Source organism: Trichosurus vulpecula, chromosome 4 (assembly GCF_011100635.1).
Source record: "Trichosurus vulpecula isolate mTriVul1 chromosome 4, mTriVul1.pri, whole genome shotgun sequence".
NCBI lineage: Eukaryota > Metazoa > Chordata > Mammalia > Diprotodontia > Phalangeridae > Trichosurus > Trichosurus vulpecula.
Genome location: NC_050576.1, coordinates 241,203,190 through 241,215,623, shown reverse-complemented (window position 1 = coordinate 241,215,623; position 12,434 = coordinate 241,203,190). Strand labels below are relative to the sequence as shown.

General features: G+C 38.5%; 1 protein-coding gene across 1 annotated transcript in view; it reads left to right on the top strand.

Annotated features, from left to right (window-relative positions):
• The window catches only part of WDR49 (WD repeat domain 49), a 180,397-nt gene extending 168,731 nt beyond the window's left edge, over positions 1-11,666 (top strand). Inside the window, exon 17 of the mRNA XM_036755673.1 lies at positions 11,521-11,666. Within this exon, the coding sequence (XP_036611568.1) occupies positions 11,521-11,666 (146 nt within the window). The remainder of the gene's footprint in view (positions 1-11,520) is intronic.
• Positions 11,667-12,434: the final 768 nt, after the last annotated feature.

Here is a 12,434-nt window from a genome sequence, read left to right as displayed (position 1 = left end):
GGACAAAGTATTCTCTATTCTACAAGCAGTCATACCCCAACAAAAAGCTCAAGGGTCAAGTAAGTTGGCTGGAAACATGAACAGGAAGTGAAAACAGACTCAGATTCAGACTCAGACATTGGAGTCTTTCTTTGGTGACAAAGAAGACCAAAACATAGAGCCAGAAGAAGGCAACAAAGTCAAAGAGCCTACATCAAAAGCCTCCAAGAAAAACATGAACTGGTCCCAGGCCATGGAAGAGCTCAAAAAGGATTTGGAAAAGCAAGTTAGAGAAGTAGAGGAAAAATTGGGAAGAGAAATGAGAGTGATGTGAGAAAACCATGAAAAACAAGTCAATGACTTGCTAAAGGAGACCCAAAAAAATACTGAAGAAAATAACACCTCAAAAATAGACTAACTCAAATGGCAAAAGAGCTCCAAATAGCCAATGAGGAGAAGAATGCCTTGAAAGGCAGAATTAGCCAAATGGAAAAGGAGGTCCAAAAGACCACTGATGAAAATACTACTTTAAAAAATAGATTGGAGCAAGTAGAAGCTAGTGACCTTGTGAGAAATCAAGATATTATAAAACAGAACCAAAGGAATGAAAAATGGAAGACAATGTGAACTGTCTCATTGGAAAAACCACTGACCTGGTAAATAAATCCAAGAGAGATAATTTAAAAATTATTGGACTACCTGAAAGCCATGATCAAAAAAAGAGCCTAGATATCATCTTTCAAGAAATTATCAAGGAGAACTGCCCTGGTATTCTAGAGCCACAGGGCAAAATAAAAATTGAAAGAATCCACTGACCACCTCTTGAAAAAGATCCCAAAAAGAAAACTCCTAGGAATATTGTTGCCAAATTCCAGAGCTCCCAGATCAAGGAGAAAATACTGCAAGCAGCCAGAAAGAAACAATTTGAGTACTGTGGAAACAAAATCAGGATAATACAAGATCTAGCACCTTCTACATTAAGGGACCAGAGGGCTTGGAATATGATATTCCTGAGGTCAAAGGAGCTAGGATTGAAACCAAGAATCACCTATCCAGCAAAAATGAGAATCATGCTCTAAGGCAAAATATAGATTTTCAATAAAATAGAGGACTTTCAAGCTTTCTCAGTGAAAAGGCCAGAGCTGAATAGAAAATTTGACTTTCAAACACAAGAATCAAGAGAAGCATGAAAAGGTAAACAAGAAAGAGAAATCATAAGGGACTTACTAAAGTTGAACTGTTTTGTTTTGTTTACATTCCTACATGGAAAGCTGATGTGTATAATTCATGAGACCTCAGTATTAGGGTAGCTGAATGGAATATACATACATACACACACACACACACACATCAAGATAGAGATAGAGATATAGATATAGATATAGATATAGACAGAGGGCACAGGGTAAGTTAAATATGAAGGGATGATATCTAAAAAAATAAAATCAAATTAAGGGATGAGAGAGGACTATATTGTGAGAGGGAGAAAGGGAGAGATAGAATGGGATAAATTATCTCACATAAAAATGGCAAAAAAGCAGTTCTGTAGGAAGGTAAGAGGGGACAGGTGAAGAGGAATGAGTGAATCTTGCTCTCATCGGATTTGACCTAAGGAGGTAATAACATACACACTCAGTTGGGTATCTTACCCCACAGGAAAGAAGGAGGAAGGAGATAAAAAAGGGGGGGCAATAGAAGGGAGGGAAGATGGGGGAGGAGGTAATCTAAAGCAAACACTTTCAAAAAGGGACAGAGTTAAGGGAGAAAACTGAATAAAGGGGGATAGTATAGGAAGGAGCAAAATATAGTTAGTCTTTCACAACATGAGTATTGTGGAAGGGTTTTGCATAATGACACATATGTGGCCTATGTTGAATTGCTTGCCTTCTTAGGGAGGGTGGTTGGGGAGGGAAGAGGGGAGAGAATTTGTAACTCAAAGTTTTAAAAGCAGATGTTCAAAAAAAAGTTTTTACATGCAACCTGGAAATAAGATATACAGGCAATGGGGCATAGAAATCTATCTTGCCCTACAAGAAAATAAGGGAAAAGGGGTTGGGGGGGAGTGGGGTGAAAGAAGGGAAGGCTGACTGGAGGATGGGGCAATCAGAATATATGCCATCTTGGAGTGGGGTGGGGAAGGTAGAAATGGGGAGAAAATTCGTAATTCAAACTCTTGTGGAAATCAATGCTGAAAACTAAAAATATTAAATAAATAAATAATAATTTTTAAAAAAATCTATATCTAACTCTTTTAAGAGACCTTTCCTGATTTTCTCTTTCTTAATGCTTCCCCACCTCCTATTACTGTGTATTTATTTTGTACACATTCTGAATCTTATTATGAACATATTATATAGTCCTTATAAAATGTAAGCTTCCTCAGGCTATGGATTCTTTCCCTTTTCTATTTGTATCCCAAACACCTATCACAGTGCCTGACACATATTTGACCTTAAAGAACGCTTGTTGATAACTATTCTCCAAGAGTGGCTGCCATTCTCTTCAGAATGTCTTTTTGCTATGTAGCTCATGAAGCACTTAGGGTTAAAAATGGACTTTTTGTATATGTTCATCATGAGAACTTCAAGGCAAAGTCCCCAAATGGTCTGTGGTGAGCTGGTGTTTTCTGTTACCTTTCAATACATGGTGAAACCAGCCATTTTTTTTTTTGCCTCTCATAATCTGGGAGTCATCCTTCTGCTCAGCAGTAACTTCTCTTTGTCTTCATTTCCTTTATTGCAAGAATGCCAATATTGATGTGATTTCAATTCCTGTAGGAGTATATAACCATGTTTGACTTTGGGCAAAAATCTCACATTTAGAGTAACTGAGAATTAAATGAATGTTTATTAATGGTCTGAAGACTGATCAGTAACATCCTCAGCAACCCCTCTTCCCCAGCTCAATCAATGACAGTAGCATCTTGTTACCTCCAGGATCAAATGTCAAATACTCCATTTGTCTTTTAAAGCTCATCATAACCTGCCCCATCCTTACTTTTCCAATATCCTTACATCATATATCCCACCACATATTCTGTCATCAAGGGCCACTGGTCTCCTTGTCATTTCTCATGTGGAACACTCCCACTCTGGGCATTTTCCTTTGCTGTTCCCCATACCTGGAACTCTCTCCTTCTTTATCTCTATTTCTAGTTTCTCTGGCTTCCTTCAGGTCCCATGAATGTCTTCAAGAAGTCTTCCCCACCTTTCTTCATGTCAGTGATTTCCCTTTAAGAATATGCCAATGAATCTTATATATGTGTGTGTATGTATCATTATATATATATATATATATCATTATGTACATCTGTATACACATATACCTATGTGCATGTGTGTATATATGTGCGTACACATATGTGTGTGTATACAGATATGTCTATATCTCCATATAATGAAAGGTAATATTCCACAGCCTTCATAACATGGTTATCCCAGTATTCTAAATACCTGGACATCTGAGGGAACATTGAGTTTTATTTGAGGCTTAAACTGTATACATTTTGGCCCCACGATACCTCATTCCTTTATTGTTGTCCAGTCATTTTTCAGTTGTGTCTGAGTCTTCATTGACCTTATTTAGGGTTTTCTTAGCAAAGATGCTGGAGTGGTTTGCCATTTCCTTCTCCAGGTCATTTTACAGATGAGGAAACTGAGGCAAAGTGTTAAATAACTTGCCCAAGGCCACACAGCTAGCAAGTTTCTGATGACCCATTTGAACTCAGGAAGATGAGTCTTCTTGACTCCAGGACAGGCACTATATGCACTATGGCGCCACCTAGCGGCCCCTACATTCCTATATATTCTTTATAGATAATTGGGCTTCAGAAATTTCTTTTAGAACTTCAGGCTGAGCCCATTGATTCATGAGAAGTAATAGATTAGGAAAATAAGGCAATGATCAAAGCAAAAGCTTGGAAGCAGGGGTAGTAGCAAGGGTCAATAAAATTCTGAAGTAATCACAATGATATTTATATTTATTAATATTTATTATATTATGGAATTTTCCAAGTACTTTCTGAACATTGTGTCATTTCATCCTCACAACAACTCTTTATGATATTATTATCCCCTTCCTATAGATGAAAGATGTAAGGGTCAGAGAGATGCAAAGTGACTTAGCTAAGGCCACACAGCCAGTGTGTGAGGCAACCAAGATCTTCACTCTGCATGTGATATTCTGGTCACCATGGCATGTTGCCTCTCTAGCCCACATGAAGGAGCAAGTCCAAATTGAGTCAGCAGTCAGGAACCAGCCAAGTGCTGAGGCAGATAAGTCATTAGGGCAGCACCTGTGATACCTTCAGCCAGAGGGCCTGCATTGGTCCACGAACCTTCCATTCTGTAAAAATTGACCACTCCATTCCATGAACATTTACTAAGTACCTACTGTGTAAGGATTGATCTAAGCTCCAGAGATGCACAGACAAAAATAACCACCAAAATACCCAAGGAACTCTCCCCAGAAGGGGAACAATTAGAGCCAAAGGGCTGATCTCATTGGCAAAGCAATTTGTTACGCCCAGCAGGCTTACAGAGGCTGCTACATTTTAATTACTTGCAGTTTAGGGTAAATCCTGGCCCAGCTTTCTTAAATAATTTCACCTCTTGGATTTCCTTCATATTGAATAATCAGAGCCAATCCGTCCCCACTACTATAAGGCCCAGAGAAATTAAATGTTTTTGTAAGATCACCAAGCTAGTGAGCAGAAGAAGCAGCTCCAAATCTTGGGCTCTTTCCCTACCTTCCATTGCCAAGATTGTTTTGACTATCAGAACTTCGAGTAATTCCTTTCCATTTGTAAGAATCCAATCAAGAAGGTCAGCCACCTAAGACTGAACTACTGCCCAGCAGGCTGGGCTCATTCTTGTTCCACAAATTATTAGGAAGAATTTCAAAGAAGGAAGATTCTCAAGAGAAGGGCTTTCTAGGGAGAGACATAACATCAATAAAAGCAGGACTGAGATGGAAATGAGCAGTTGGACACTTCAGCTTTAATCGCCCTTGGAAATGCAACATGCCAATATGTGGATGTTCTCTGGTGAAGTCTGACACTACACTGGCTTGGATTGGTCTTCGTATCCTGTGGTGAAGGTATCCTGTGCTCTAGGAATTGATCTGATGGAATGTATGCATTGCTCTTATAGTATGTCTCTGGGAAACTAAGGATCACCAGCTCATTCCTTGAAGCTGTAGTTCTTTACATGCAAAGGATCAGGATAGAAAGGGGATTGGACTCAATTCAACTCCTGACTCTGGTACTTCCTGGCTTTGCTGCCTTGGATGTGTATAACATATGTGAAATGGACAGGATAACACTTATAACCCCTACTCATTAATGGAGGCTCAAATGAGAAAATGGGTATAATAGTGCTCTTTAACCTAAAAGGATCACAGAAATGATAGCTACTGTTATTTTTAAGGCCACTATGCCTTCCTAAAATAGATATTTACTAAATACTGGCCCTGGCCAACATTGTAAAATTGGTAAAGTTTGTCTTTGGCAAGTAGACAGAATCCGGGCATGGGTTGCCTATGTCATAGATCAACATATTCTCTGGTCTGACTCATTCACCTCAATCTGTCCTCAAACTGGCAAGTCTCAGTTCCCACAGATGGGTCACCACCATGCAGCTGCACTTGAACTCGCTTAGGGACATAGAGGCTACTCTAATATGGGGGAACACACTTCTCCTACTTGTCACTATAACTCAAGCTCCCAGCAAAGTAACTTCTTATTGTTCAATTGTTTTGAGTCATGTCTGAATCTTCATGAACCTGTGGGCCATACTGCCCATGAGGCTTTCCTTGGCAAAGTTATGGGAGTGTTTGCCATTTCTTTCTCCAATGGATTAAGGCAAACAGAGGTTAAGTGACTTGTCCAGAGTCACACAACTGTTAAGTGTCTGAGGCCAGATTTGAACTCAGGAAGATGAGTATTCTTGACTCCAGTGCTGATGAGAAGGTGAATCTTCCTGACTCTAGGTCCAGCACTCTATGCACTATACCAGCTATCTGTCCTAATTGGAATGCTACAATGAGACTATTTCTCTCTCTCTCTCTCTCTCTCTCTCTCTCTCTCTCTCTCTCTCTCTCTCTCTCTCTCTCCTAAACAAAACTGAATAACAACAAAGTTCTAAGAAGTGAGGCTATCATCTCCCCCACCCCCTTCTACCTTCCTGTATTTATTATGCATCTTTGCCTGCAATATCATGTTAGGCGTCACAGAACATCACTGATTCTCTACACATCCTTTTCTATTTGAATATTATGTCTTCTCCCACCTCCCATCTACTCCCACTCCCACCCACCTTGGGTAAGCTCCTTGGGGGCAGGGATGGTTTTCTTCATCCCTGGTTTTCTTTGCTTCCTCAGGACCTGGCATAGCCCTTGACCATACACGTAGCAGGCCCTAACAAATGCTTATTGTATAGCACTGGATTGTGACATCTCCTGAGCTCTTAGGATATTGGCCAGGATTATTTTTGTTTTCTGTTTTGTTTTTGTTTCTGACATTTTTGCTCAAACTGTTCTTTTCTTTATAAGGAGTAAACCCCTGGATTAAAAATTCACTGCTAGAAAAGAAGATTAAAAATTATAATTATTCTTACACTCTTAATACTCCCTATCACGCTAACCTGCAGTTAATCCTTTATCCCAAGTTTCATATTAATTCATGCAATATCTATGATTATGGTAAGTGAGAGGTTATTTAGCAGTTATATAGTCCAGAAGAGAGGGGTGTTGCCTGATTACCATTCAGTCTTTGAAACCAGCTTTTGGAACTTGGGTTTGGATGCTTTATGATGCCTCTGTGACTTTTTAGTTTTTTTCCCCCTGGGCATTGAATGTCCTTTCTCTACTCCATTTCCTTCTTTTGAAATTGAAAGGATCCTTCATACTCTTTCTATGGTTTTCTAGCTGTCCTCATTGGGTGCTTAAGCAGCATGAAATTTCATGTGCTTTATTCCCCAATCTGAAAATTACTGAGACCTAGCTTTTGGTCATACTTTGTCAAAGGATTCCTCAGAAATTCTTTAAAGTTTTCAGGATAGAGAAAATACTGTGTTTGGGGTATCTCAGAGGAATCCAGTTTTGTGAATGTAATATATTTGCCTAGGTTAAATGACTTTCCCAAGTCAACTAGGCAGTATGGTAGGGTTGGTCCAGATCAGGGCTGTCCAACCTTAGATTTTTTATTGAAACAATAGGCAATATATTTTGATTTGCCATTTTAGTGAGAGCTCTGCGGTACCTCAACTTCATTTACTAAAGCATTTATGTGAATTTTTATGCTTGTAGGGGGGCTGCATAAATCGCACTGTGGGTAGCATGTGGCCTGCAGGCTGCATTTTGGACAGCCCTGGACTAGATCAAAGGTTCTTAACTTGACTAGATTTCTGGGGATCTATGAACTTGGGTGGGTAAAAAAGTCTTTATTTCAATATCATTCTGTGTATTTTATTTTATGCATTTAAAAATATCCTGTGAAGGGGTCCACAGGTTTCATTGGGTTCCATGACATTAAAAAAAAAGGTTTAGAAGGCCTAGTCTAGATGGTCCCTTTGGGACTTCCAGCTCTATAATTATGATGCTGTGATCTGAATGAGTAGCAGGGCCAAGATAATTAGAGCTGACATTTATATACCACTTTATAAATATCAACTCATTTGATTCCTAAAATGGCCCTGTGAGCACCAAAGTTGTTATCTACATTTTTTCAGATGAGGAAATAGAGGAGTTAAATGCTTTAGCTCATGGGCACACAACTAGTAAATGTCAAGAGGGGAATTTCAATTGAGGTCTCATTTCACTCAATACTTTTTTCCACTTTTTTTTTGCAACTTCTCATACTGTTAGGGATAGGGAAAGCACAAGAGAAGTCTGGAACTCTTAAGAGGACTAGTTTCGTGCTTAGGCCTAAGCTGTGTATTTAGAGAAATGGATGTTCTATTGGTGGTTACCATTCACTAGCCAAATGGGTTGCAGGCACAGAAGCCTAGAATAGGTGACCAATGGTCAAACTTTCACTGTCAGTGAATGAATAATCATCTATTAAAGAGCCACTATGTGCCAGACACTGTAATAGATGCTAGAGAAACAAAGGAAACAAATATAATATTTGTCTTCAAGGAAATTACATTCCATATTATATGTATTATGTATTCCATATTCTATGTATATATATATCCATATTATATACATATGTAATAATACATTATATATAATATATACTACAATATACATATAACATATTATACATATATGTATGTGTCTGTGTGTGTGTTTGTGTGTGTGCGTGTCTCCTATCCCAGACTGATTTTTTTTTTTTGACTAGGTGAAAGATGCAGTTCTTTGCCTTGTTTCTTACCTTGCCCTAATCACTGAATGGGTGTGGACTCAGTCAAATTGAAACCTGGGAAAGACCTTAGTCTAAAAAGGCCTCCCACTGCATCCATCTCCAATTGTCCTGATCTACATCGGGCCAATGGACCCAGATGACTCTGGAGGAGAGAGTGAAGCTGGTAACTTTGCATAGCCCTCCCTCACTTACATCCAATTCACTTGCAAGTTATGATATCACCTTCCAGATATCATGGTCCTCTTGGAGAAAGAAGAACAAACAATGAATTAATGATAAATATAAAATACATGCATAGTAGTTAGGGGAAGAAAGACACTAAGAGTTAGGGAAGTTGTATCTTGGAGAAAGTGAGGGCCTCTATGAGGCAGAGATGAGGAAAGTACATTCTAGGTGTGGGAAACAACTAGTGTAAAGGTATACAGATAGGAAATTGAGTGTCCTGTGTTAAGAACAGAGAGAAGGCAATTCTGGTTGGAATGTGGAGTAAAAGGAGAATAATTCATAAATTGTATAATGTTTTCATGTAAACCATCCCTTTTGGGATGCTGAGCTCACAAGATGACAATAGGAAAAGACTGTGAGATGCTGTGCAATACATTAGAAAAGAAAATTGGATTTAGAGTTAGAGGACATAGTTTTCGAACTTGGCTCTGCCACTTTTCCTTATATAATCTTGGGCAAACAAATTTACTTCTCTGGCCTTCATTTTCCCACCTATAAAATGAAATGGTTGAAGTAGATGGTTTCTGAGGTCCTTGGTTCACATCCAAATCTACAATCCTAGGATTTCCTTTTATCTATACTCTAGGAGCAGATGGTCTTTATGTCTTTATTGATGCAATATGCCATAAATAAGGCATTAATTTTGCCATATGAAATTGCTTAGGACTTTTACTGTATATCTAATAGCTGCTAATGCTACATAAAATGAGAAGAAATTGGAATTTATCCTTTAGGGTCATTTTGTGTCTTTGGTTATGATTGGCATTGGGTAAGAAGGTCTTTTTGTCTGGTAACTTTGGGAAGTGTGGATCTCTCATTTGTTCATTTGGCCATCCTTCCTCCACCAAGTGTCCTCTATGCTTTTGGTGAGACCATTCTTCATGATTCAACCATCTAGCAGGTGTGTTACAATGTGAATCCCAAGTCTGGCTATGCCATCTACTGTATGTGTGATCTTGGGCAAGTCACTAACTCTCTAGACATCTGTTTTCTAATCTGAAGTGGTTGGATTCTGAAGTCCCTTTCTTTTCTATATCCATGATGCTATGATATGATTCCTTTGAAATTCATATCTGAGACCCATGGGTAACAAGAACATTTATGAACAACTTTCAAAAGTCCTGCCCTGGTTTATATCTCCAGACAGCCATTCTGGATTGAGAATTTCCTATGATTTTGAAGAGGGCATTTGTAGCTTCATAGGGAATGAATCCAAATGTTGACTAATAGAAGTCAGTATCCTATAGTGCTGTTTTTAGGCACACACCCTTTGAGTGGTGCTACTTCATCTAGTAATGGTTCAATGGGCATATAGTGATAATTAATCTTACCATCTCCCCTGCCTCTACAGCTTTTAGACTCCCCAACAATGTCATCTGACCTCTGACACAACCTGAGGATCTCTGGGCTTTATCATCTACCTCTCTGCTGATCCCTTAGGACTCCTAGTCTTTTCCCTGGGATCTGTAGCTGGCCTTTCTTTTATGTGTTCATATCCCCAGTTAGAGTGTGAACTCCTCGTAAGCAGAGACTGTCTAGTTTGTTCTATTGGTATCTCTAGTAGTTGGCACATAGTAAGTGCTTGCTAAATGGTTTTTCTTAGATTTATTTCTTTAAATGGCAGTCTTCTAATAAGGTTTCATTTCAATCTCTCATCAGATGACCTTGGTTTTTTCCCAAAGGCTATGACATTAGTAGGGTAGCTATATGGTAGAGTGGAAAGAATGCAGGGCCTGGAATCAGGAAGAAGTGAATTAAAATCTGGCCTCATACTCTTACTAGTTGTGACCCTGGGCAAATCATTTAACTCTGCTTCAGTTTCCTCATCCATAAAATGAATTGGAGAAGGAAATGGCAGCTTCTCTAGTATCCATGCCAAGAAAATCCCAAATGGGATCACAAAGAATTGGGCATGATGGATAACACTGAACATGGCATAAGAGCCCAGATGTGGGAATTAGGAAGGCTTCAGATGGGAAGGCAAGATGGTAGAATGGAAAGAGCCCTGAGTCTGAAGTCAGAGGACCTGAATTCAAGGTCCTGCTCTATCATACACTGTGCACCTTTGGGCAAGTCACTTCTCCTCCTTAGTATTCAGTTTCCTTATCCATAAAAGGACAGGGTTGGTTGATTTCAGAGGATCCAGGATGAAACATGATGCCCATCTTCAGACAGAGAGGTAATGAACTCATGTTTCTAAATGAGACAGATATGTTTGGACATAGCCAATGAGCAAATCTGTATTGCTTAGCTAATGTATTTATCATAAAGGGTCTCCCTCTCCATTTCCTTCTCCCTTTCTTTCTCCCTCTCCCTCTTTTCCCCTTTCTTCTCTCCCCTTTTGGCCATGGCATCTCGTAGATCCAGTGATGGAAATCTTGTGGTCTGTTTCAATGATAAGGATTCTCATACTGATGAAATCATAGCTTTTTGAGGTATCAAAGAAGCTAATCAAAGTAGTCCATTCAAGTGAAGTAAAATGTGTTGATTCATCTAATCATAAAGCAAGAGGTAGAAATAGAATGAAAGATCTGGGTTCTCTTCTTGAATGTATGGTACACTTTCTACATCCTTCCATGGCAACCCTGATACCCATCCCTGGGATAATCTGTACTTCTCTCTGTCTCTCTCTGTCTCTGTCTCTGTCTAAACTAACTTTTTATTCCCCCACTCTTTAATAGCAGATCTTTGTATCATGATGAAGGCAAATTCAATAAAATCAAATCAAATAAAAATTAGCTGCATAGAATGTAGAATGCAAATGAAAATTAAAGTAATAGCAGAAGTTTAGAGAGAATATCCTCAAGGCCAGACTTTCCCCTCAAATTATGTAAAGGCCAAAAAGTCTTTGTTTCAAGTATAATTTGGTGTTTTTGTTATCACTGCTTAATTTTTCTCAGGCCTTTTACCAGACTGTGATTTTCATGTGGATTTTCTCATCACCTTTGTAGCACTGAGAGCAGCATTTGATGAGAAAAGCCTGTTCCCCAAAGAAATTCTGGATCGGGAACGAAAAGCCAAGCAATTATGCCAGGAAACATGTAATAGAGGAAAGATAAAAAAAAGTCGGAAGCAAATATCATTGAAAGAAAAATAAATCTTCTTTTGTTACAGGAGGTAAGAGGGTTACTACACATAAACTTTATACACGTGCAAACGCACACAGTGAGCAGAGTCCAGAAAACCAATATGTCCTGTGACCTGGATATTGACAAGAAGGTCTTTCTTTTTGTTCATTTTACTATTTTAGTGGTGCTTTTCACCCATCATCCTTTGTTCCTACTAGATACTCAGTAAGAAATTTAATGATGGAACAAAGGTGGGGGAAGATTTCATTTGGCGTAATCTAGCCTTAAGTATTAAGAGATAAAAAAATACAGGACTTACCACTATAAATACCCAGCTAGCCTTTAAACAGGTGTTGTTCTCACTACTTCTGTGACCTGAACATGCCATCAGAGTTAATTTTCATTATGAAAAATACATTTACCTAATAACAACAATATTTATATAGTACTTGAAAGTTCACCAAATATTCAGTATACAAGGTGTATCCAAAGTCTTAGTACAGTTTTAAACTTTAATAGCTATTATAGTTTTAATTATTCTATGCTTAGCTACTATTTAATTATTATAACTTTATTTTATTATTTATTACATGCTTATTATAGCATATATAAAATTCAATAACTTCCAAATGCACTGCAACTCTGGGACACCCAGAATTCTTTACATGATCCTCCCAATAATTACATGAGGTAAGGAGACCAGGTATTTAGTATGCCCATTTGAATAATGAAGAAATTAAAGCTTAGAACAGTTAAGGATGTGCCCAGGTATAGAAAGCCAGTAAATGCCAGAGGTG